At 45.6% G+C, this 26,078-nt stretch overlaps 1 protein-coding gene across 6 annotated transcripts in view; it reads left to right on the top strand.

Annotated features, from left to right (window-relative positions):
* The window catches only part of NECTIN1 (nectin cell adhesion molecule 1), a 202,028-nt gene that overhangs the window by 131,438 nt on the left and 44,512 nt on the right, over window positions 1-26,078 (top strand). Inside the window, exon 7 of one of the 6 annotated variants that reach the window (XM_081172613.1) lies at window positions 2,859-8,412. The exons of the other annotated variants lie outside the window; for them this stretch is intronic. Within the exon in view, the coding sequence (XP_081028739.1) occupies window positions 2,859-3,403 (545 nt within the window). The 3' untranslated portion in view covers window positions 3,404-8,412. Of the gene's footprint in view, window positions 1-2,858; window positions 8,413-26,078 lie in introns of those variants that run through there. 6 annotated transcript variants of the gene reach the window in all.

The following is a 26,078-nucleotide window of genomic DNA, read 5'->3' as shown; positions in this document are numbered from 1 at the left end:
GAGCTTGGAGTCTGAGCCCAGAGTTGCAGTCTCCTCTGGAATTGAGAGACAGGCAGAGAAAGAGGGTGAAGATCTCCCCTCTCCCTGCTGTTTTGCTCACCCCACAGGTTGCAAGTGAGGAACCTAGGGAGCTGCCTTCTACCGTTCATGCCATTGGTGCATCTAGTACTGTCTACTCTGACTGGCAGAAGCTCTCCAGGGTTTCAGGCCTGGATCTTTGCCCCAGCCCTACCTGGAGACGCAAGGGATCGAACCTGGAACCTTCTGCATGCAAGGCAGACTGCTGTACCACTAAGCTATGGTCCTTGTTCGCGTTGTGCAGGTCTGCCCTGGTGGGAGATGGGCTCCTTTGCTCGGTCCCTGGCAGCACCCTCCTTACAACTGCAATGGAAAGCTTGCTCGGTCCTTTGGAGTGCTCTGTTTGGGGGGGATGCACCCTCTCCCCACAAATGTTCCCTGTCTAGGGCTCTTGGGAGTGCAGGACTGAATTTGCTACACCCAACTCACATGGTGCAATAGAGAGGAGAGAGGACTTCTGAGCAGATTGCAGAGTGCACCAACGAGCAATCGCAGCCCCATGTGGTGGGATCTGGAGGGCAAGGTTTCTAGACTGGAACATGCAGTGAAAACAACTTGATTTTTTTGGGGGGGGAGATGAGAAAATATACTGGTGGGGTTGACAGATGCAGGTGAGCCTATGGTTTGTGGGGAGGGGGTGGGGAGGCTTTTCAGCTGTAGGATTCTGGCATTCATCTTAAATTTGGATACACCAAACAAGATACAGTGGTCCCCCTCTCTCTGTCCTTCCTTCGTTCTTTCTTTCCTTCTTTCTCTCTCTTTCCGTCCAGCATTTGCTTGGGCTAATATGCAGCAACGATAATGCCTTTGGCTCAAAGCCAGGCGTCTAACCCCAACTTCACCCCCGCCCTGTTCTGAGTTCTTGCATGGCCTTGGCCGGTCTGCCTTGTCGCACTCATTTTTCCATTTCGTGGAGGAATAAAAGAATACTTCCTCTATTGTGAAGAGAGAGAAGATGGGATGGGAATTGGTGCTTCGGTGTGAAATGGATGACATCGTGTGCCGTGGAGGTTTGTAAGTTTGCGAGCAGTGGGAGAGGGTTGCTGGTAGGAAACCATTCCCTTCCCTCCGGAAGAACTCAGGGTCAACATAGTGAAACTGGCAGGGCATAAATTTGTGAGAAGCCCCTGCTTCTCATGAGGTGTCATTAACTTAGGGAGTTTGCTCTCCCCCACCCCAGCCCGGGTGCAAAGGTGACCACTGTCTTGGCACCAATGGTTTTGGCCAGTCAACTCCATGGAGGGATGTAGGACTCGGCAGCAAAAAAAAAAAAAAAAAATGAAGCCTCCATATGCACACGCAGTCTACCCCTGAGTGCCGGATTTTACAAAATCAGTAAATAAAAAGGTGTAAGCGAAACATGGATAACTCATACAGGTTGCAGGGGCTTTCTCTCTGGGTGCAGATATGGGGTTAACTTGGTGCAGATTATCATTATTTAAATAAATGCAACACATCCCTGCTGAATACAGTAGGTGCCCTGATGGAACTTCCTTTCAGTGCTGGTTTAATGGATTGCATCACATTAATATTTTCCAAAGCCTCTCGCAAATTTTTAGGACGAGCTAGAAGAGGACGTAATACCACATCCTACCACTTGGGTGTCTGGCTCACACAATCTCTCTTCCCCAATTTTCAAAGAGGAATAATGGCATGATTTGGACATCTGTGGGGCAAAGCCACATCTAATGAAATGTTACCTTTCTGTGAAAGAATGGGGGGTCTCTTTGGGAGGAAGAGTGTAGTGGGAGAGGGTGCCTCTCTTTTCACCTTTTCAGGTGTGCCTGCTGTTTATCCCCGAAAAGCTCACACACAGGGGTCTTATTCCAGGCAAGCTCTAGAGACCAGAGCTGATTCCCAAGTTGGGTGCCCATTGAGCTGAAGCAAATAGTCACAGATAGAAATCCACCCACCCAAAACCAAAATGGACAACATGTCGGAATTTGCCGTTTTGCAAATAGCTGCTCTTCTTTGAAAGATTTTTTAAAATAATAATAATAATAATACCAATAACCTTACTGTTTTATTCTCTTTGTAAACTGCTTTGAGGTTTTCTTTAACCCAGCGGTATATAAATTTTAAATGCATAAACTGCCTGCAAAATTGCAAACTCGAAGCAAGAATCACTCAAAATTGCATTGCAAATAGGACGCTGCGTTTTTAGGGCTCGGCGGCTTCTATCCACCTGCCTCGATTTTTCATGGGATCTTAACATCTCCAAGCGGGAAACTTTATCAAACACGTACCAAACAGCAACAGAAGCCTGATGATCACCCACTGTCAAATATTCTGCGAATATTCGGCAGATGTGCTTTGAGTGCTCAGGATAGGGGTGGAAAAAAATGTGGGGTGGAATTCTGAAGGGAAATTTGAGGAGCACGGTGTCTTCAGCTCTGGTCCCCAACACCTAAAGATGTTTCCCTGGGGTGGGGTGGGTGCATGCAGTTGGCATTTAAGAGCTCCTGGCTCTGACAGGAACATGGAGTCAGGATGTTCCGATGTGCTGGGCTGATGCATGATGCTAACTTGCTTGCGCTGACAGAAGCGGACTTTGAGGCTTAATCCGACGCACAGAGGCTGAGCGGAGGGCCTCCGTAGGTAGCCACCCCCCCTCCCCTGACTTTTCCCTCCCTTTTCCCTTCTCCTCATCTCCCCACCCCCCCACCCTCCCCGATATATATTTTTTTTGAATTTGCTTTCTTTAAATTCTTAAAGCATGGTGTGGCCGTTCCTCACAGACTGACGCTTGTTCCCCCTTCCATCTGTCTTTTCCTACCCAGAATTCCCCTACACCCCGTCTCCACCGGGCACATCCGTGGCGCAGTCGACCATCCCCACCGCTGTGATTGGGGGCGTGGTGGGCGGAGTCTCCTTGGTCGTGGTGCTGGCCGTGGTGGTTTTTGTCGTGCTCCGCCACCGGCGCCACACCTTCAAGGGCGACTACAGCACCAAGAAGCACGTCTACGGCAATGGCTACAGCAAAGCCGGCATCCCACAGCACCACCCGCCCATGGCACAGAACCTCCAGTACCCCGACGACTCGGACGACGAGAAGAAGGCCGGCCCGCTGGGGGGGCACAGCTACGAGGACGAGGAGGAGGACGGCGCCGGAGGGGACCGCAAGCTGGGCGGGGGGCCGCCTGGCAAGTACGAAGACGACTCCAAGCGGCCTTACTTCACGGTGGACGAGGGCGAGGCCCGCTCGGAGGCCTACGACGAGAGGACACTCGGTTTCCAGTACGACCCCGAGCAGCTGGACATAGCCGATAACATGGTCTCTCAGAACGACGGGTCTTTTATTTCCAAAAAGGAGTGGTATGTTTAGCTCGCTCCGGCCAACCCCCCTTCTCTTGCCTCCTCGCACTCGCCACGCGCTGCCTCCGAGCCCCAGGGCCACACCAGCTGTCACGCACAGCCCCTGCGTGCCCTCTTCACGCACGAGCCCATGCGTGCACACACACAACACACATCGACCTGGGCAGGGTGCATAGTGTGACAGAGACTCTCTGTTTTTTTGTTTTCTTTTCCTTTAATGAACTGCTGCTGGTTCAGAGGCAACCAGGACAAGGCGAGGCAGGAGGGGGCTGGTTGTTCGTTTTATCCATTTTTGCTTTTGTTGTTGGGGGGGGAGAGGGGGGGTTGGGAGAGGGGGGAACATTTCTCCTTCCCTGCCCCCCCACTCCCTTAAGTCCTCCACCAGATCTTTGTTCCCTAAAGTGTTGTTTCTGTGGCTTTGGTGTTAAGATTCCTTTCCTTTTAATGACTACTGCCCACCCTTGTATAGTATACTGAACCCTCCTCCCCCCCCCCCGAAAAAACCCTTCTGTTTGTAGTCTTAAGGTGTCTCTTTGTCAATATTTGGGTTTCCCCTCTTGATGCCCCCCTCCCCCTCAACACAAAAAAAACACTGGAACTTGTATGTTGTCTTAACGTTGTACGGGGGACGGGGGCCTAAATCACACACCAATGAATTTTTTGGACTGGGAGGGGGGCCACAAAGACAGAAAGCACAAAAAGCTCAGATGGTCTGGGGCAAAGGCATCTCCACCCTCAGCTGAGCTTGTATATCTGTATCTGTATATTCGTTTGAGCTCCTGTTGCCGTTTCCCACAACGCACGTGTGGTGGGGAGGCGAAATCCACCAGCCTTGTGTGTGTGTGTGTGTGTTTAGGAAACATAACAAATGACTTGATCATCAAAAGAACAACCGTGAAAGTACAACAGGAAACTGCATGATATCCAGGAGGGCAAGTGTAGCAATTTTCCTCCTGTGTTCTCGCTTTGCTTTTTAACGATTATTGTTATTTTCAGTCAGAGGGGTGGAGCATCCGAGGGCCGTAGCTCAATGGCAGAGCACTGCTTTGCATGCAGAAGGTCCTGAGTTCAGATCCCGATAACAGCTCCCAAATAGACCCCTGCCTAAAATCCCGGAGAGCTGCTGCCAATCAGTGCAGACAGTACTGAACTAGATGGACAAACAGTGGTCTGGCTCAGTATAAGGCAAGCTTCCTATCTCCCTAAGTTTTCCACAATGGGCATGCCTCATGAGGCTTTTGGTATGTGTTCAGAAAACTATGTGTGTTATCAAAATTTGCTCCCCCCCCCCGCTCCCGCACATAGATAAACAAGGAAGGGGTACCACAGAGTCAAATTGGGCCCAACATAGAGGTTGCCAATGGGCCATTCGGCTCCTGTGGCTCTCTCTGCTAACTCCTGCCAACCTCCTGCTCCAGGTTGGCTGTGCAGAGCGATTCCCTTCCCACGTGCTCAGTGTTACTTGAAGGCTGCAGGGGACAGGCCACAGCTCGGTGCTCAAAGGCGGCCTTGCATGCAGGAGGTCCCAGCTTCGATCCCCAATGGCATCTCCAAGTAGGGCTGGAAGAGAACCCTGCCTGAAATCCCAGAGACCCTCTGCCAGTCAGTGGAGACAGTACTGAGGAAGATGGACTCCATAGGGGATGCGGGTGGCGCTGTGGTCTAAACCACTGAGCCTCTTGGACTTGCCAGTCAGAAGGTCGCCGGTTCGAATCCCTGCGATGAGTGAGCTCCCGTTGCTCTGCCCCAGCTCCTGCCAACCTAGCAGATTGAAAGCACACCAGTGCAAGTAGATAAAAAGGTACCGCTGTGGCGGGAAAGAAAATGGCGTTTCCGTGCACTCTGGCTTCCATCACAGTGTCCTGTTGCACCAGAAGCAGTTTAGTCATGCTGGCCACATGACTCGGAAAGCTGCCTGTGGACAAACGCCGGCTCCCTCGGCCTGAAAGCGAGATGAGTGCCACAACCCCATAGTCTCCTTTGACTGGACTTAATCGTCCAGGGGTCCTTTACCTTTTTTACCTTAGAGGGACTCCATATAAGGCAGCTTCCTGAGCCCTGGCTTAGTCAAAGAGCAACGTCCCGCATTCCCAAGTCTTGCTCTATGAAGGAGGAAGAAATCTCCAAGGGCTGGATCAGGCAAGATGCTGCCTCCTCCACAGGATCAGTCCTTGCTTGACCATGCATTCACACCCATCATTGCTTGCAGGGAATGGAAGTGGGCGTGCCGATAGCGTTTCTTTAAATATTGGGGGCTTGGCAGGCAGTAGCCATTGCCACGAGGAGGAGGTTAACATTTTCAGCGGCTGCTCACTGTGTGCATAGCTTTCATTCCCATGGCTCATTGATCGCTGGAGGCTTCTCTCAGACTGAGCACAGGGGACTTCTGCCATGTAACATCTTTCAGGGTAACGTAGGGACGAAAGACCCCCTCCTTCTGTTGCATGTCTTGAGGGAAGGCAGAAGCAGGACGTGTATACCGCAGGGGAAATGGATTCCAAAATTTTCTGCATCCGGGAGGCCGAAATTCCGCAACCTGAATAAACGACACATTTGTTTGCATTGATATGACTAGATGTGCATCATTTTCTCCTATGTTGAGAGTTGAGTTTTCAAATAATCTGGATGGTGGGAAGGGGCGTCATTTGCTTTTTTCAAGAAAGGGGTGAGGAACAGAGGAAAAACACAGAGGTGTTTTTACAGGCAGTAATGAGGTCTGGAAACTTGAGCCCCTCTCAGATGTCCCATATCCATGGATACTGGATATGCATAGATCAGAGCTGGATCTTGTGATTAGGCACCCCAACCTGTGCACATTCAGTGTCCGCAGCGTTTTCTTTTAGTGAAATCTGATACATCCAAGATCCCAAATATCCCTCCAGATGGCTTCAAGACCATGGCCATGTGGAATGCACAGAGAGATCTGTACGTAAGCTGTTGGCTCCTTGTAAGAGAAAACGAGAAAGGTTTCGAACAAACAAAAAGCAAGTCCTGATCTAAATATTGCATCTGTGTCTTCAATAGCCACAGGGCACAGAGCAGTTTGTCAAAGGCTGTAGCAAAAACAGAGACAGCATCTGCTGCATTCCTCTTGGAGCGATCTACTCTGCAGGCTTCAGCAGTCATCCGCTCTCCCCAGAGAGCCCTGGAAACTGTAGAGCATGTTCAACACAGTCAAAACTACAGTGCCCAGGATTCTTTGGGAGGAAGTTATGCTAGCTATGCTATGCTATATGTTTAAAGCAATACCATACCACTTTAAACAGCCATGGCCTACCCCGAACAAAGAATCCTGGGAAGTGAAGTTTGTTAAGAATCCTGGGACTTGTCAGGCGGCCCCTGTTCTCCTCGCAGAACTACAATTCCCAGAGTTCTCCTGGAAGAGGGATCAGTTGTTAAACCCCTCTGAGAAGTGCAACTCTGTGGAGGGAATAGAGGTCTCTTAACAATGTTCAGCACCCTTAAATTATGTGCCACAGTTGTGGTATGATAATGCTTTAGATGCATAATGCAGATGGGACTTTATATATGCTGTTTTGATCCTGGACACATCTGATCTATAGACATATGATGGCCAATATCACAGACAAACCTATCCTCCATTTGAAAAGCCTCTCTCCAATTGCCCATGTAATGAGTCAATTTGGAGTCCAACGCCCAAGACAGATTTCCTGTATGTACATCTATGCACCTGTTCTTCTTAATCTGCCATGGAATCGGAAGGCAAAGCAACCACCAGTCTTCGTACTGTGCCTGCTGAAGCGAGCAGGACTCCAGGTTTGCGGCAGATACCGCTTCCATATAGACGTACGACAGCACCCAACTGGAGCTTCCAGGCCACGCTTGCGAGGCAAAAGAGGCGGGTGTTAATTTGGCATGCAGGAGAATGCGCGGGTGCCGCATCGCTGTTTGCGCAGCATCGATAATCTGTGTAGGAAATTCAGCATGTATTAAGCGGCCCTGAATTGGATGCAAGACCCCCGCGGGACCCTAATTAGCAAGGCTAAATGATTCACAGTTAATCCATAGCGTGAAATAAGATGCCTGTAAAAGCAAAAAAAAAAAAACATAACAAAAAATTATGGATCAAGGCTTTTGTCAGTGCCAGGCCTCTGATAACACTAGGAGCATCCGTTGCTGCAGCTGTAGGTAACTGGAGATTCATGTTGCCATCCTCCCTGGCCAGTGGCTATGCTTTCTGGAGATGACAGTGGGTCACCCAGTGACCTTTGGGGACTCCTAGTTGGGAACAACTGCAGTAAAGACCCATAGATGGATAGAAGCATCAGGTGGTTTTGTCGAGATACAGGATTTCTGCTTTTCTCCACCAGCACCCCACCAAGAACCAGGAACCACCAGTAATCCTAGGAAAGTTTGTGTCTCTTGAAATGCAAGCAGCTATTGAGCACGGGCTCTGTTTTCCTCGCTTTCCTTGAATTTTGTTTTAGGCAAAGGTTTAGGCAAAGGTGGAAAGTCCATATTTGAAGTATTCAGAAATCTTCTGAAACTGCTTTAGGCTACTTTTATCATTTCTGAGCATGTGTTGCTTGAACAGGACACAGACTGCAAACCTACTCAAATTTCTTTTCTTTTCCCCCCAAAATTTGGTGGCAATGTAAATTTAAAAATTAAAAGAAGCCGGAGGATGGGTTGGTTAGAAAGCTAACCTGCTTAATGCATAAGGGGATGCCCTGTTAACTCTTGATTCGCCTCCATTACACCAAGTCCTGAAGAGCGCAGCTCATAGCGGCCTTGCCAGGAATCACCAAGACTAGAACCAGTGTTTATTTTTCTTGAAAAAGAGGTGCCAGAACTCACCACGAATGCCTCACTTGTTCTCTTATAATGGCAATGGCACCCATCTGAGAGGTGCCAGAACTAAGTTCCAGTTGAAAAAAATTCTTACTAGAACCGTAGGCAGTTTTGGGTTCCACTGCTTTTTTTGGTGAGCCACCTGAGGCAGAAAGAGGGAGGGAGGAAGGAAAAGGCTGAGTTAGGGCTTGAGCATAAAGGGGGGGGGGGAACTTTAACATGACAACCATCATGTTTTCTCTCCCAGAAGCCCCTTTAGAGTGAGGGCAAGAAGGATTGACCACAATCTGGCTTCTGATCGATGCCCATGGTGATATAGCATAGTTCTGAAGCCAGTTCAGAATGAGGACAATGCTTCCTGTCTTCACTATTCACTCTTAACCAACTTATGAGAGTAAAACAGTGTTGCATCTACTGCAAAATAAGTGGCAGCAACGAAAGGAGAAGGTTTGGGGAAATGTAAAACAAAAAACCAAACCATAAGTTCAGCTATAGTTTTCTTCTTCTAGGTATCAGCATATCTTCACCCCCACGCCTAGTGTATTGGCTGTGCGTGGCCCAACATCAGGGCCACATTCTGTCCTTGTTAATAAGGATCTCCGAGCACATTCTGAGCCCCCCAATTTTCCCATTTATTGCCTCCACCTCTCTTCTCAGTCCACTTTGCTGCCAGTTTGGAGATCAGCTTGTACTGAAACTTCTGGCGTGATGGAGAGGTCCCACAGGCCCAATAGAGAAGCCCCTTAAACTGCAAACTGGGAGTTCCTCGCTCCTATTGTACTTCTTAGAGTGTTACATCTTGTATCAGGCTCTCCAGCCGCTGAGCCAGACTGTAGGTGTTGAGGTGGTCATTTTGTATGCTAGTGGGGTGCATAGCACAAGCCACGTTACAGAAGGAAGACACAGTAGTTTCTGTTACAGATAGGTAGCCGTGTTGGTCTGCCATAGTCAAAATAAAAAAAAATCCTTCCAGTAGCACCTTAAAGACCAACTAAGTTAGTTCTTGGTATGAGCTTTCGTGTGCATGCATCTGAAGAAGTGTGCATGCACACGAAAGCTCATACCAAGAACTAACTTAGTTGGTCTTTAAGGTGCTACTGGAAGGATTTTTTTTAATTTTGACAGTAGTTTCTGTTTGGTTCAGAGACTTGGAGGTTGCACAGTAAAGCGGTTGTGAGGAATCCTTTGGCCCTCCAGATGTTGCTGGACTAAAAGTCCCATCCATTATCCATGCCTACTGGGGCTGATGGGAGTTGTGGTTCAGCAACATCTGGAAAGCACCAAGTTGGCAGAGACTACTAGAGACCCAACATCCTGTTCCCAACTGCTGCTTTTGTGCCATGTGCAATTTCAGGGAGCAGCTGGCTGCTGTGGGGTGGTAGGAAAACAGTGCTTCTGGGCACAAACTTATCTCTGTCACCCCCATTCCTGGACACCCAGCAAAAAATGTGAGAGGAAGAAATCTGCGTTATCGGCCAAATTAAATCCGTTTGAAATAGAACATGGCAGGTGTTTTTCTGATGGGATTTATGTCTGGGATTACCCATCTCAATTTACCGTAGCGATTTGATTTCCCTTATTTAATTATGGGACCGATTTTCTTTCCTCGCCTCCCTTTGAATCATTTTTATTCAGCCCATTTAAGAGAGAGAGAGAAAGGGAAGGTTTCCGGTAAGGGGGGGGGAGGCACAAACGTTGGGGTGGTCTTGATTGCAAAGCAAGATGCATACTGGGGGAGAAGAAGCCATTTAGATTTTTAAGGGGGTGGTGATGCCGGAAAGCCGTTCGTTGTTTGGGTAGAATCGCAAGGAGATTTGGCCAAAGGGTTTTTTTCAAATCCTTAAAACGAAGGCAAATGATTGATTGAGACAAAATATTGGATGCCAGGACATGTGAGTGGGCAGTTGAGGTATGCTTAGGCTCCCTGAGAATTCTGTCAGGGAAATAGTTGGGAATCTACAGCCACATTCACGTCATACATTTGAAGCACTCCAAAACAGCCATGGCTGCCCCCACCCAAATTCTGGGAGCTGTAGTTTGTTAAGGGTGCAGAGAGTTGTTGAGAGACTCCTATTCCCCTTCCAGAGCTACAGTCTCACTTTAACAATCAATCCCTCTTTGTGGGGATTTCGGGGAACTGCAGCAGGTATCAGAATCCCCTAACAACTCACAGAGCCCATAATAAACTACAGCTTCCAGGCGCCATGACTGTTTAAGGTGGAATCCTGGAGCTTTGGTTTGACAGTGGCCTAAATCCAAGTTGACTACAACTATAGTGGCCAGCTTGGCCCAGCGACTGTGGGAGCCCAGGGCCGGGGGTGCCATGTGCATGACCCTGGCACCGAAATTTGTGGGTGCTGGGTTCCTTCATGGGGAATTTTGTGGGTGCTTGGGCACCCAGGATCCCAGAGAGTTGGCACCTATGGTGGCCACACTCAGAGTGACCAGCCTTTTGGGTGGTGGGGCGAGCCACTCGATCCAAATACAAAACCTTTCCAGCTCAGGTGATCCCTGAGATCAGTGTCTTTACCTGAAGTGGAGAACAGGCGAACATATCACTGGTTGACCTTACAAAGACAAAGGGCTAGAATCCTGGTATTTATTCAAACTCGGGCTAGCCAATCCTGATGCCTCATACCACTTGCCAGTCACAGGGAACCATGCTTCACAGCCTGATCCCAATGTAGTTCCATAAACCAGGCCCTGGTTTAAACCCTGGTCGTCCGTGTCACTACTGGAACCCAAGGGCGTTCCTGACTCTGGAACGATTAACCAAAAGTACAAGGGTGTGAATTTTTTGTGTTAACGTGGTGCTAAATGGGGAGGGTGGGGGTATTCTGTTTTGCTAGAACATTCCGTGGGTCCTTCTTCTCTTGAAAGCGAATGTATATGTAATGGCTCTCTAGGGTAAGATACTCAAACCGGTGTAAATAGATAACCATGGGGATTAATTGCACACCAGATGAAAACTTGGATGATTATTTTATTTTCCATTAAAAAAGAAAAGAAAAATCTCCAAAGTGTTTTCATCCACTCGTGACTGTATCCACACCCTTTTCCTCCCCTTTCCTCCCACCCCACCTGCTGCTGTAATGATCATTGTGACATAAGATAAATAAATAAAAACAGCATTCGGGAAAAAAATCTACTTTTTTGGTAATCTGTGTTGTAAGTGCTTTTGTAAAAAGAGAGAGAGAGAGAGAAAAGAATATTATGAATAATGTAATGGACTGAAATTGCTTTTATGATTATTATTTTTTGTTTCTTTTATTTTATTTCTTTTTATTTTGTTTCCCCATTCTTTGTAATAATAACTTTTGTCGTCGTTCCTTTTTTTTTGTTTGGGCTGAACTGGGGGATTTTTCATTTTGGGGGAAGCAATCTTTTACTTGTATAAAATTTTTAAAAAAGAGAGAACTAGTGGTTCAACTGTGGAAAGAAATGTACTTTTTTATAAATAAAGAATTTTAAAACAAGGAAGCTGGAGCGCCTGGATCTGTTTCTTCTTTGGAAGCTTGCAGCGGGTCTGGTTCTTTGCCTCCTCTGGACCACCAGCAAAACTGTATGTTGGATGGAGGGGGAACTGGCAGCAACATCAGCTACTCTCAGGCTCCCTGCGGCTTCTGTTAACCTGCTGTCGGTCTGCTTGTAGTAGCTGGATTACGGTGCATAGAAGCCATTTTGGAAGGAAGCTGCTTGGCAGGCAGACACTTCCTGCCCTTCTCCTTGTCCTCTGATTCTGCCTTTTCTTCAGGGGAGAAGTGCAAGGGGTTCCTCGTAAGCCTCTCCTTCCTCTTACAGCATTTCTCCATAGCTAAGTGGCAGAGCATCACCTTTCCCTGCAGAGGGTCCCAGGTTCAGTCTCTGGCATCTCCAAGTAGGTCTGGGAGAGATCCCTGCCTGAAACCTGGAGAGCCACTGCCCATCAGTGTAGACAATAGAATTGGATGGACCAGTGGTGTGATTCAGTAGAAAGCAGCTTCCTTTATCTTAAGGGCTGTAGCTCAGGGTTAGAGCATCTGCTTTGCAGACAGAAACTCCTAGGCTCAGTCTCCAGTAAAGGCTGGGATTGTCCCACTTCAGATAACCCTGAAGAGCTGGTCAGTGTAAATGATACTGAGCTAGGAGCACCAGTAGTGTGACTTGGGAGTAAGGCAGCTTCCTAGGTTCCCAAGCCCATTCCCCACATGCCCTCCCAAGACATCCCCATCACCATGAAAGAAGCCTACCTCCAACCTTCTGTGTCTGCATGGCACTAGCATAGACACTGACTGTCTATGAGCTTCTTGACCCTTTCCTCCCTTCTCCACTGGGGCATGACCTGCTCCTGTGCCCAAATATACACACAAAAAGAGATAGCATTTCAATGCCCTGCTAGTTCAGACCAAAGGGATGTCCAATCCGGGATCCTGTACTCACAGTAGCCAACCAGATGCCTATGAGAAGCTCGCAGGTAGAGTCTAACTACAACAGCGCTCTCCACCAGGTGTGATTCCAAGCAACTGGTATTCAGAGTCATGCCGTCTCTGAAAGTGGAAGCAAAGTATATCTATCATGACTAGAAGCTGTTCATGCTACTGGGTTTGTCTAAGCCCAAGTGGGGCAATAAGTCTGGTTTCACAGCTCAGCCAATCCACCAGTTGTCAGTTTCCATGCATGGATGTAGCCATACTGCTGTTGAGGCTATAGGCAGCCCGTATTTGGGGGCTGCCCAAGTGACCTGTGACTGCCTGCCTCATCTCTAACCATGGGGGCACCTCTCCACACAGTTGCTTGTGTGAATAACCATCTGAGGGACTAAGCTTTTTCTTTTTAAAATGCCACCTGACATGCCCTTGCAGTTCATGGGCCACAGTCTCCATCCCTTCTCTGTTTGTCCCTGGTCTGGGATGTACAAACTGCCCTTCAGAACTCTTGGTAACTTATTAAAGTTAGGGGCCAGGGGGGTGGGACTGCCTTCACTGAAGTTCATCAGATGTTTTCCTTACCTGAATAGGACTATTCCCACCTTCATTTGAAATGGCAGAGTTACTTCACTTTTAAGGCAGGGAATTCTGATCGCCATCTTGAAATTTCATTTTCAGTAACCTGGGGTGGAGAACCTGTGGACCTCCAGTTAGTGTTGGACTCCCAACTCCCATTAGCCACCATGGCAAATGGTCAGGGCGGATGGGAGTTGTAGTCCAAAAATATCTGGAAAACCACTAGCTCATCATCCCTTGTGGTAACTGCTCTGTGTTCATCAGATTCCTGTGTGTCTGGCTTCTGAGCTCTCTGCCCAAGGAACCCCTGGGAAATGTGGTTCTGTGAGTGAAAGCTGAGATCTGGAGGAGCATCTTTTTCCTTTCCACTGGAGCTGGCTCAGAAAGGGTCAAAGAATGAAAAATCACCCCCACTATGATCTTCAACCAGGATGTGGCTGTCACTTTGGATCACAGGGATGTGTCACTAGGTCCCTGGCTGGCAGAAGAAGCCATGGTGTGTCCTTCCGAGTGCCAGCTGGGGACCTGTCATTTCAGGTTGCCTTTGGGGAAAGGGAAATAGATAGACAGTGGCAGCGGTGGAGGGGGACTGTCTGGATAGATGGATTTGGCCTCAAGGCTCCTTGTAGGATCTGTTCTAGAAGGGGAAGGTTATGGGCCTTCCTTTGGTCTGGTCTGGCAGCCATCTTGCTCTTCCATTGCCCTTCCTTATCAGAGCAGCATTTGGCCTATGCCCAAGGAGCTTCGGCTTCCAATACCATCTGTCAGGCTCAGAGCTCCAGCAGAGACTACCTTGCTGCTTAGCGGATCAGTGCTGTGTATGTATTCGAGATGCCCTTGGGTTTGGGTTAGTTTGGTTCCCCCCCCCCTCACAGCAAATTTCAGGACAAATTTGAAGATGTGTCAGCAGAATTTCACTAGAAGCCAAAGAAAAGCGTTACTAAAACGAGTGGAATTCTAACAGTGGCACTGCACATCCATTGCTGTCTATGGGAATGAACCCACAGAGAACACTGATGTGTATGTTTAGCTGAGCTGCATTGCGGACATCACCTTTTTGCCTTTCCTTGATACTTGGGGCCCTGTTGAGAGCTGAGCAGTGATGGTTATGTTCTACCTCCACTGTCTGAGGGAGAATTCTTCTGGTCTAGCAGGCTGTTTTTATGTCCTTGTGAAATGCATTGCTCAAATCGCCTATGAGTTACTGCCAACTTTCAGGCTGTTCCTTGGTTAGATCAGCAAAGGAATCTGTAGGGAAGCCAAAGAGTTTTGATAAGACGCTCTTTCTTTTCTTTTTTATAACAATATTTTATTCTTTTTTCCATATAGAAATAATTTGTTGCTCAACAGTTATATTCCAATTCAACAATTCCAATTTAACTTCCCGCTTACCCGGCATCGATGTTTATAACCCAAAATACAGACAATTGAGGTTTTAGGTTCTGTCTTATCTACAGTGGTGCCCCGCAAGACGAAATTAATTCGTTCCGCAATTTTTGCCGTCTAACGAATTTTTCGTCTTGCGAAGCACGGTTTAAACGGTTTAACAAAGTCGCAAGAAGTTTTCGTCTTGCGAAGCAAGTCCATAGGAAAATTCGTCTTGCGAGGCAAATCGCAAATGAAAAAACCTTTCGTCTAGCGAGTTTTTTGTCTTGCGAGGCATTCGTCTTGCGGGGCACCACTGTAATTCCATCCTAACATGTTTCTTAATATAGTCTCTTGTTTTCTTACACTTCAAACCCTGCTGTGGTCTTCACATATGGGGAGACAGCTTTTTAAATAGACTAGAAAGGGTTTCCAGGATTCTCAGTGCTCAGAAATGGAAGGAGGAGAGAACACCTCAAGGAATGAATGATAAGACACCCTTTCTTGATGCCCTCAGAAAGAAAGCATTACCACATACCAGGGATCGCGACTTCCAGATGTTGTTGGACTTCAGTTACTACCAGCCCAAATCAGCTGGGCCATTGGTCACAAATGATGGGAGTTGTAGTCATTATGTTGATTAATCCTGTCACGGATTACTAGTCCACCTGTCCTATGGGCATCACAATCCTCAACTGTCCTGGAGACCCTGTTGGGAGTCGAGGGCTGGTGAAGAAACAGTCTTTGCATTGGCCAAAGTTGGTATGAGATGAGTGGAGAAGTTGTGGCCCTCCAGATGTGGTCGAACTCCAGCTGTCCTCAGCCCAAACCAGCTTGGCCAAAGGTGAGGGGTGAGGGAAGCAATAGTCCAACAGCACCATTTCCCTAGAACTACTGTTTCTCGTGGCTTTTTTCGAAAGGAATTTTGAGGTTCTTGCTCTGGAAAAGCACCTGAAGAATTTAGAGGAAAGTGAGTCTTGATAAGATGAATGAAAGATCTCGAGGCTTGGGGGGGGAGGAAAAGGCCCCACAAATCCCTAGTATGTATAAATCTAGATTCCTAACAGCTGGTTCAACACAGCTAGCCAAGCGCAGAAAAGAGAACAAAGGCACACAGATTGGGCACTGAAATGGAAACGGGAGGGAGGGAGGGAGAGCCTGGCTGCAACGTGGCAAATGGCACTGTAGCAACAACCCAGAGGGAATTTCTGCCTTTCTTTTCCCAGGCCTGTCCCTCTCACAGCTGAGCAATGAGGGGATAAAACCATAACACGGGGCTCTCTCTTGCTCTGTTGGAGCTGCAGGGAGCCTGGAGCGGGTGCACTCCCAGTTTGGGTTTCCTTGGAACAAATGAGGAACAGGTGTGAGTCCAAAATTCCCACAGAGAGAGCAGGGCGGGGAGGGGGGGAGAGTTTCTCAAATTGCCCTCGCAGCTTAGAAACAGCATTGGCAGAGCTCCTCACAGCACAGTTCAGCTTTAGGCATAGCTATAAGGTTGTATGCAACCACATTTCACTCTGAGTAATCCCACTGCAGTGAATGAATCGTAAGTTAGTCATGCTCACTGACCTCGATGGGCCTGCTCATTGGATGCAACCCTATAAGGTTGCAGCCAACTAAAATCTATTCAGAGTAGGCCCATTGCAATGAAATTGATTTGTGAATTGAAATGTACAGAACCAAAAGTTGTATGGTGCAGGTGCTGGACTGGCCCGGTGGGTAGGAAAATCCAGGATTTAAGGGCTACCTTAGAGAAGGTCACCTCCCAGGTAACCACCACCCCAGACTTCTGAGGGAGGTGGAACAACTAAGAGGGACCCCTCTGCTGATCACAACAGCCAGGAGATTCTCAATAATAGGAGAATGTCTCCCATATATTTGGGGCCTGTCAGAGATTTTTACAATCAAGTGGTGGTATACAAATGTTATTCAGTCAGTCAATCAATCAATCAGGCAGGCAGGGGGTATCAGGATTGACTTAGCTTGAGAGCAGCAGACTAAGGTATGCAAGTCAGACTTCGTGGCACATACAGCTTTGTTCTCCATTTCCTCACCATCTCTGCCCAATCCCCATCATTAGCCGTCTGAGGCATCTACTCCACTCTATCCAATGTTAGGGCTGGCCCTGCATTCCCAGTCAGGCTACTCCACTCTATCCAACGTTAGGGCTGGCCCTGCATTCCCCCATTCCCAAAGGGGCCACTGTGCTTGCCAGTACCTCCTATGGCACCCACGAAAGGTCTGAGCAGAATCTGTCTCAGAAATCCACAGCACAATGAGATACCTTTTGCTCTTCCTGCTTAGTTCCTGTCCGCATCACCTCAGCCTCTCGTACACTGTACATGTTCCCTGAAACATGCCCATATTCCATTGCAAGGACTGGACACCCACCCTCCTTCCCTTTCTGAACAAAGGAACAAAAATAAGCTTCTCTTTGAATGAGAGTGGCGGTCCTGATGGAGCTGCCTTTTCACCTCCACTGGAGGTGTGGAATCTAATGGGGGCCACGCCTGCCCCATACTTTGCCCCTTCTTCTGCTGTTTTTTAGATATGGCAGCCATTTTATGTTATGGCACATCCCCCACAGAGCAGCCATTTTGTGACTGGCACCTGCAACCCTTTTTCGAAATTCCAAATGGGCCCAGTGATCCAACATAATGGGCAACCCCTGGGCTAGAGGCTGCTTTAACGGCTGCTCAGCATTCATCATGGCCTCTCGACTGCATCTCTCTTCCCCTGAATAATACATTGAAACAGTTGGAAAATCCGGACATTTCCTTCCCAGCAGATATTCAGGGCTATGTCTTTAAGCCAACATTATATTGAAAGGACTCCTTTTAAAGACCAGATCACTGTCTCCACTGATTTTTCTTATCCTAAAGTTAAAATACAGTGGTACCTCAGGTTACAGATGTTTCAAGTTACAGATGCTTCAGGTTACAGACTCTGCAAACCCAGAAATAGTACCTCAGGTTAAGAACTTTGCTTCAGGATGAGAACAGAAATCATGCGGCAGCAGCAGGAGGCCCTATTAGCTAAAGTGGTACCTCAGGTTAAGAACAGTTTCAGGTTAAGAACGGACCTCCAGAATGAATTAAGTTCACGGCCTAAGACAGTGGAATTTTCCAAGGGAGAATAAATCCCGTGGGAATTGACCTTGACATGAGTGGGCCACAAGAAGAGATAACTACAAGAGCCAAGACCAAGCAACAACAACAGCAACAGCTGCAGCTGCAACAAGCAAAGAAAAGAGGTTCAATCTCAGGCGTAACAGCCGGACTAGCTGGAACAACAGGACAGGACAAAGGAGCAGCCGTTTCTATGGAAGCTGTGACAGAAGCTTTGCTTAAGATAAACCAGACTCTGGAGTCTTTGACAAAACAGACTTCAGAGAACACACAAAAATTAACAGAAATATCAACAAGATTAAACCAGAATACAGAATCTATAAACAAATTGGTCGAGGAAAACGCCACCACGCGTCAAATTGCCGAAGAGGCCAAAGCCACAGCTGGAGAGACGCAGGAGAAATTAGAGCCACTTGCCAAGAAGGTCTATGAGCATGATGCAACCTTGGCCTTGTGGGAGTTACAGAGGAAAGAGAGAAATTTAAAATTAAGACTGATTCCGGAGAATGAAAGTGACAACCTTGTGGAATATTTGACACGGGAGTTTGCGGATTGTTGGGACCTGGAGGAAGACGATTTCAAAATTACAACTGCCTTTAGACTGGGCAAAAAGCAAGATAGAAAGACACCAAGAGATTGTTTGATCACACTCAGATCTAAGGAGGAAAGAGATAAAATTTTAGGACTACACTTTGGAAAAGCCCTGCAAATTGGAAATTCAGCTGTACAGATCTTTAAAGACATACCAAAATACATCTTGGACTTAAGAAACTTCTACAAGGATCTGGTTCTTTTGTTAAAGAAAAATCTTATCCGCTTCAGGTGGGAGTTCCCACAAGGACTGTCATTCGACTACAAGGCAAAGAAAGTGAAAATAAAGACAATTCAAGATAAAGACAAATTTTTGGCAAGATATCAGGAGGACCTACAGAAGGGGACTGTGGACGCACTTGCAGAACAGAGGAGAGCACTGGATATCCTGAATCTCTCGTTTGGACAAAAACCACCACCGTCAGAAGAAGAGCAACAACTTGGAGCTGTTGGAGGAGCCTTAAGAAAATAACAAGATGGCTCTGCAATTCCTTAGTTGGAATTGTAATGGACTGAATGGGCCTTTGAAGAGAAGACAAGTATTTCATATTTTGAACAGAGAACAATTGGATTTGATATGTTTACAAGAAACTCACATAATTAGAGCCCACAGGAGATTACTCACAAATAAAAGGTTAGGACAAGAATTTATTTCATCAGACAAAGTTAAGAAGAGAGGAGTGGTAATATATGTGAAGGAGAAATGGGCTCCAAAAATGATATTCAAAGATGAACAAGGGAGATATCTGGCTGTGGAGATACAAGTACAAGGAGAAAAACTTTTAGTTGTTGGAATTTATGCACCAAATGAAGGCAAATCTGACTTCTTTAAGAGACTTCATGAAACTTTGACGGACTATCTGGATTACAACATGATAATCATGGGAGACATGAATGGCGTGGTCTCCACTAATATGGACAAGGCACAAAGACTAACAGTCACTAAAGAAGGGAGACTCCCTAAGACTTTTTTCGAAATGACAGAAAACATGGACTTGATAGATATTTGGAGAACAAGGAACCCTCTGGAGAGAGAGGGAACCTTCTTCTCCCAAGCAATGATGACCTGGACCAGAATTGACCAAATCTGGGTTACTAGTGGATTGGCTCCAAAGATTAAGAAAGTGGAAATCTGCCCAAAAACCTGCTCCGACCATAACGCCGTGAAGATGGAGATGAAACTCACAATAACCGGTCAATTTAGATGGAGAATGAATGACACCCTCTTTCGAGATAAGGAGATTCTCACGAAGGCCCAAAAGACCCTAAAAGACTATTTTGAAATAAATTTGAGGACTGACGTGGAGAAAAGAGTGATCTGGGACGCAAGTAAAGCTGTTATGAGAGGATTTTTGATCCAACAAAATTCAATAAAGAGGAAAAAACAAAATGAGAAAAAAGAGAAGATCTTGGAAATGATAAAGGAAGGAGAGAGGAAACTAAGAACAAAACCAAAGTCTCAGGACATTTTAAGAGAGATTAAGTTATATCAAACTCAATATATGGAATTGATGAACCAAGAGATTGAATGGAAGATAAAGCAAATGAAACAAAAGACTTTTGAATCAGCAAATAAATGTGGTAAACTTTTGGCATGGCAATTGAAGAAAAGGCAGAAACTAAATACAGTTACAAGCCTAGAGGTCGATGGAAAGAACATATCTAAACCTAATGAAATTAGAAATTGCTTTTTAAGTTATTTCAAAAAACTTTACACCCAAGGCCCGCAAAATGAAGAAGATATAGACAAATTCCTTGGAAGATATGGATTACAAAACATCTCTCAGCAAAGTAAGATGGACTTGAACCAGAGAATCTCAGAACAAGAGATAGAGGCTGCCATTCAGAATATGCAACTGGGCAAATCTCCGGGACCAGATGGACTGACTTCTAGATACTACAAATCGCTGAAGGAATGGTTGATTCAACCACTAAGAGAAGTTTGTAATGAGATTCTTGAGGGAAAAAGGGCACCTGAATCGTGGAAAGAGGCATATATTTCACTCATACCAAAGTCAGAGACTGAAAAGACTCAACTCAAGAACTACCGCCCGATATCACTCCTCAATGTGGATTACAAAATTTTTGCAGACATTTTGGCAAAAAGATTTAAAAGAGTTTTGATGGAGAAGATTCATAAAGACCAAGCAGGCTTTCTCCCTAAAAGACACCTAGCAGACAATGTAAGGAATGTAATAGACATTTTGGAAAAGCTGGAGGTGAATATAAACACTAAAGCAGTATTGATCTTTGTGGACGCGGAGAAAGCCTTTGATAATATCTCTTGGAGTTTTATGAGGAAGAATCTTCATGGGATGGGGGTAGGCCAGGGTTTTGAGAATGGTATGGCTGCAATATATTCCGAACAAAAAGCTAAGCTGATTGTAAATAATGTTGTGACTGAGGAACTTAAGATAGAAAAAGGAACTCGGCAGGGGTGCCCAATTTCCCCATTACTTTTCATTTCGGTTCTGGAGGTGTTGCTGAATATGATAAGAAATGACCAGCAGGTCAAAGGTGTGCAGGTCGGAGCTAAACATTACAAGTTAAGAGCGTATGCAGATGACCTAGTATTGACTTTGCAAGAGCCAAACACTAGTACGAAAAGGGTTTTAGAAATAATTCAACAATTTGGCCAGGTGGCTGGATTTAAGTTGAATAAGCAAAAAACTAAAGTCTTAGGGAAAAACCTAACAGATATGGAAAAGGAGAAATTTCAGGAGGAAACAGGTTTGACAGTGGTTAAGAAAGTCAAATACCTAGGGGTTTATTTAACACCTAAGAATGTCAATTTGTATAAGGACAATTATGAAAAATGTTGGTCAGAGATTAAAAAAGATCTAGAAATATGGTCAAATCTGAAACTGTCAATGTTAGGCCGAATTGCAGTAATTAAAATGAATGTATTGCCTAGAATGTTATTTTTGTTTCAGACCTTGCAGATTCTTGACAAGATGGAATGTTTTAAGAGGTGGCACAAAGACATTTCGAAATTTGTCTGGCAGGGCAAAAAGCCCCGAATTAAATTCAAAATACTGACTGACGCTAAAGAAAGAGGGGGCTTTGCCCTGCCGGACCTAAAATTGTACTATGAGGCAGCAGCGTTTTGCTGGCTGAAAGAATGGATGCTCCTCGAGAACACGGACATCTTGGATCTGGAAGGCTTCAATAATGCTTTTGGTTGGCATGCATATCTTTGGTATGACAAGGTTAACAGTACCTTTAAAAATCACATTGTTAGAAAAGCATTATTTAATGTTTGGATAAGATACAAAGACTTATTGGAAAATAAAACCCCTAGATGGGTGTCACCAGTGGAGGCTAAAGCAGTGAAGAAACTCAATATGGAGGTCGGATGGCCGAAGTATTGGGAAATTTTAGAACAGGATGGAGACAAGTTTAAACTACAAAGTCAGGAGAAATTGAAGCACAAAGTAGAAAATTGGTTTCAATATCGCCAAATAATGGAATTTTTTAAACAGGATAGGAAAATCGGTTTCCAAGTGGAGAAATCAAAACTAGAGACCGAATTGCTAGAACCCAATACTAAGAATTTATCTAGAATGTATAACTTGCTGTTGAAATGGAACACACAGGATGAAACAGTTAAATCTGCTATGATTAAGTGGGCGCAGGATGTTGGACACAACATTATGTCAGATGACTGGGAATGGTTATGGAACACCGGTATCAAATTTACGGCATGTAATGCCTTAAAGGAAAACATTATGAAAATGGTATACAGGTGGTACATGACCCCAGTCAAGCTGGCAAAAATCTACCATTTGCCCGATAATAAATGTTGGAAATGTAAAGAGACTGGAGGTACTTTTTATCACCTTTGGTGGACATGCCCGAAGATAAAGGCCTTCTGGGAAATGATCTATAATGAAATGAAAAAGGTACTTAAATGTACATTTTCTAAAAAACCAGAGGCCTTTCTCTTGGGCATTGTCGGCCAATTGGTGACAAAGAAAGATAGAAATTTCTTTATGTATGCCACAACAGCAGCAAGAATACTCATCGCAAAGTATTGGAAGACACAAGATTTACCTACTCTGGAAGAATGGCAGATGAAAGTGATGGACTATATGACACTGGCTGAGATGACAGGCAGAATCCGTGACCAACGCAAAGAGATGGTGGAAGAAGAATGGAAAAAATTTAAAAGCTATCTTAAGGTCTACTATAAACTTAACGAATGTTAAAATGTTGTGGTTGCTAGAAGTAACAGGGTACAGGGATACAAGGTTAGACAATAAAGGAGGACTAAGACGACAGAGATTAGAAAGTAACAACTGGGAGTTGCTAGTTCAAATATGGACACTGGGATGCAGAGAGGGGGGGTACGGGGAAGTCCAAGAAAAGAGGTTTATGAAAATATCTTGAAATTATTTTGTATGTTTGTTTTGTTTTGTGTTTGTTTGTTTTTCTTAAAAATGCTGTAAAACCAATAAAAATTTATTAAAAAAAAAAAAAACAGAATGAATTAAGTTCTTAACCCGAGGTACCACTGTACTATATAGCTGTTGTGTTAAGTATGGTACCCAACCTGAGAACCTTGTGCTTGAATTCATGTTCTATTTCCTTCCATCAAGCTTTCTTCTTTCAGTTACCACTGCCCTCAGGGGCAAGCATGCAGCTTGGCCAGTAGCCAGACAGTAACTGGCAAGGAGAGACGATGTCTGAGCTGAGAGCTATGTGTCTGTTTGTGGCCTTTCTTTTCTTTTTTAGCAAAGGCCCTCAGAATCACCAGGGAAAAGGTGGCAGACCTACATTTTGGGTGCCCTGAAACTTGAAATGCCATGGTGGCCTCCTCACAACCAGCCACAAGGTCTGGGTAACCACTGTTATCTTCTTCCGTGGGGTTGTTTACCACAAGAATTACGTGTGTGCTACTAAATCTCAAACTTTGGGATTGTTGAAAGATATACGAAAAAGTAAAATCAATCAATCAATCAATCAATCAATATGAGTAGTGCAACTCAAATTGGGTTTACTGGACCCATTTTAAAAAAAAAAACCATGGGGACAAAAGATGCTCCTGGGGCCCCTCTGGGATTAGAGTCCCTAAAGTTTAAACTTCACTAGTTTCATAGTAGACCCGCCCCTGCTTGTGAATGTAATTTAGTTTCTTAGAAGCTTTTTTCACTTTTACGTTAAAAAATAACATGCAATAGGGTTCTGCTATCTTTCTTGTGTTTACCCTCACAATAACCCAGTCCATAGTCTTTCTCAGGAAAACCTGGGGTGGATATATGCACAGGGGGTGTGTGCTATAAATAAGTCATGAATTAAATTGTTTTACCCTATGTAAAAGATGCCTTCTTGGGAGAAAAGTGATGACAAACCTAGACAGCATCTTAAAAAGCAAAGACATCACGTTGCCAGCAAAGGTCCGTATAGTTAAAGCTATGGTTTTCCCAGTAGTGATGTATGGAAGTGAGAGCTGGACCATCAAGAAGGCTGATGGCCGAAGAATTGATGCTTTTGAATTATGGTGCTGGAGGAGACTCTTGAGAGTCCCATGGACTGCAAGAAGATCAAACCTCTCCATTCTGAAGGAAATAAGCCCTGAGTGCTCACTGGAAGGACAGATCCTGAAGCTGAGACCCCAATACTTTGGCCACCTCATAAGAGAAGACTCCCTGGAAAAGACCCTGTTGTTGGGAAAGATGGAGGGCACAAGGAGAAGGGGACGACAGAGGATGAGATGGTTGGACAGTGTTCTCGAAGCTACAAACATGAGTCTGACCAAACTGCGGGAGGCAGTGGAAGACAGGAGTGCCTGGCGTGCTCTGGTCCATGGGGTCACGAACAGTTGGATACGACTAAACGACTAAACAACAACCCTATGTAAAATCACATAGAAATGTTTTGGGCCCTAAAGCACCATCTGGTGCTGCATGTTTATAACACATTTAAGATGCTCTTTTTTGACTAATGTAGCTGAGTCCCCGAACACAGAATCTAATTTAGGCCTGGTCTACCACTGCCACTAGATGAGGACCTGAAGTGATATAATGAGCCTGCCTTTGCCAAGCCGACCCGCTCCAGATGTAGTTGGACTCCAGGTCCCATCATCCACAGCCAACAGGGCCAATCATCAGGAATGATGGGAGTTGTAGTCTAACAACATCTGGAGGCAACTAGGTTGGGGGATGGCCACCCTTTAGTATTAGCCAGAGCTCATATGAAGCACATGCATGAACTAAAACCAACTGAAACACACTGCATTAAATTGGGGACGTGATTTTGTTTTCTGCTTTTTAATTACTGCAGATCATACCATTAACCCCTAAGTCATAGCATACACACACAATCTTGTTCATCATATAAGAAGTAGTTTTAATTGGCTTCCAGTGTTCAAGGGAGAGGTACTAGTTTTAAAATCACACTAGTTTTAAAATCTTGCTTAGAATTAAGGCAGAATCAAACAACAACAACAACTTATTTTCTTAAAATACATATGCACAGACTTTGAACACACACGCACACACACACACACACACACACACACACACACACACACACACACATTTTTATGTAGGACATAATCCCTTGTATCCCTGCTTGATTACTGAGGTCTTTGGGGAAGTCACCGCTGTTGCTGCCCCCATCACTTGGGACATGACTTGTCTCTTCCTCCTTCCCAAGCTGGCAGCACTGGCAGGGGAAACAGGGACCTTCCAGGATCAAATCAGAAGCCAGGATGGCTTTCGTAATTCTAGGACAGTCCCTAGAAAATCGTGACACTTGGAGGGTGTGTGTTAGGTATGAGAACTGAAAGCTGTGAAATGTTGGACCGGACCCAAGTCTGCTCAACACAGGACCATATTTCCAACTGGTCACCTACGTTTAATGAAAATATTAGGGTTCTCCTTGCTTGGATAGGATTCAGGAGCAGAGTTAGAGGATGCCCTGGGGACCCCAGTCCCTGATCTTTTGTGCCGGACCTCTCACACCTCCTGCCTCTTCCCCTCCCTTTAAAATCAAAACAAAAACAAAGCTTTGCCCACAGGGTGACGGAGCCGGAACGGGAGGTAGGGCAAGAGTCCACCTTAATTTTCCCAGAGGCATCTATCATCTATCTATCATCTATCTATCTATCTATCTATCATCTATCTATCTATCTATCTATCTATCTATCTATCTATCTATCTATCTATCTATCTATCGATATCTATCATCATCATCATCTATCTATCATGTATCTATCTATCTATCTATCTATCTATCTATATCTATCTATCTATCTATATCTATCTATCTATATCTATCTATCATGCAGGTTTTGGTGTCTTCGGGTGTCTTCCCGTGTAAGAGTTGGGGTGTCTAGGCGACGTTTCGACGAGGTCTCACTCGTCATCTTCAGGCTGGTGCTTTCGGCTTCTTGTTACTGGAACAGAGCAGGATCTCAGTGTTTGAGTTCCTATAAATACTGTTGAGGGGGTGTGGTGTATAGCCTCCAACGTTCTGGGCAGAGAGGAAGTTCCCAGGTTAGTGTGCCTTTTCTTCTTTTGTTCATTAATTACTTGAGGGATATCTTGAGTGATTTCTTGAGTGATATTCTGAGTACCACTTTATGCTCTTTAACATGGAACATCACCACAAGAGAACAATCATGGAAGCCATCGAGATAGAGAAACACCCTCACAACATGAACAAGCGTGACGACACGTCCCGCCTGCCAGACATCTGGAAATTAGCCCTCCCCACAAAAACCGACACCAGAACCAGAGGCACACAGAACGCCATCTCCAATCAACCACACCAGACCCAAACCCAGACCCTCTCCACAGATAAA

This window comes from Podarcis bocagei, assembly GCF_964188305.1.
Source record: "Podarcis bocagei genome assembly, chromosome: 15".
Classification (NCBI taxonomy): domain Eukaryota; kingdom Metazoa; phylum Chordata; class Lepidosauria; order Squamata; family Lacertidae; genus Podarcis; species Podarcis bocagei.
This window is presented reverse-complemented; position numbering and strand designations above follow the sequence as displayed.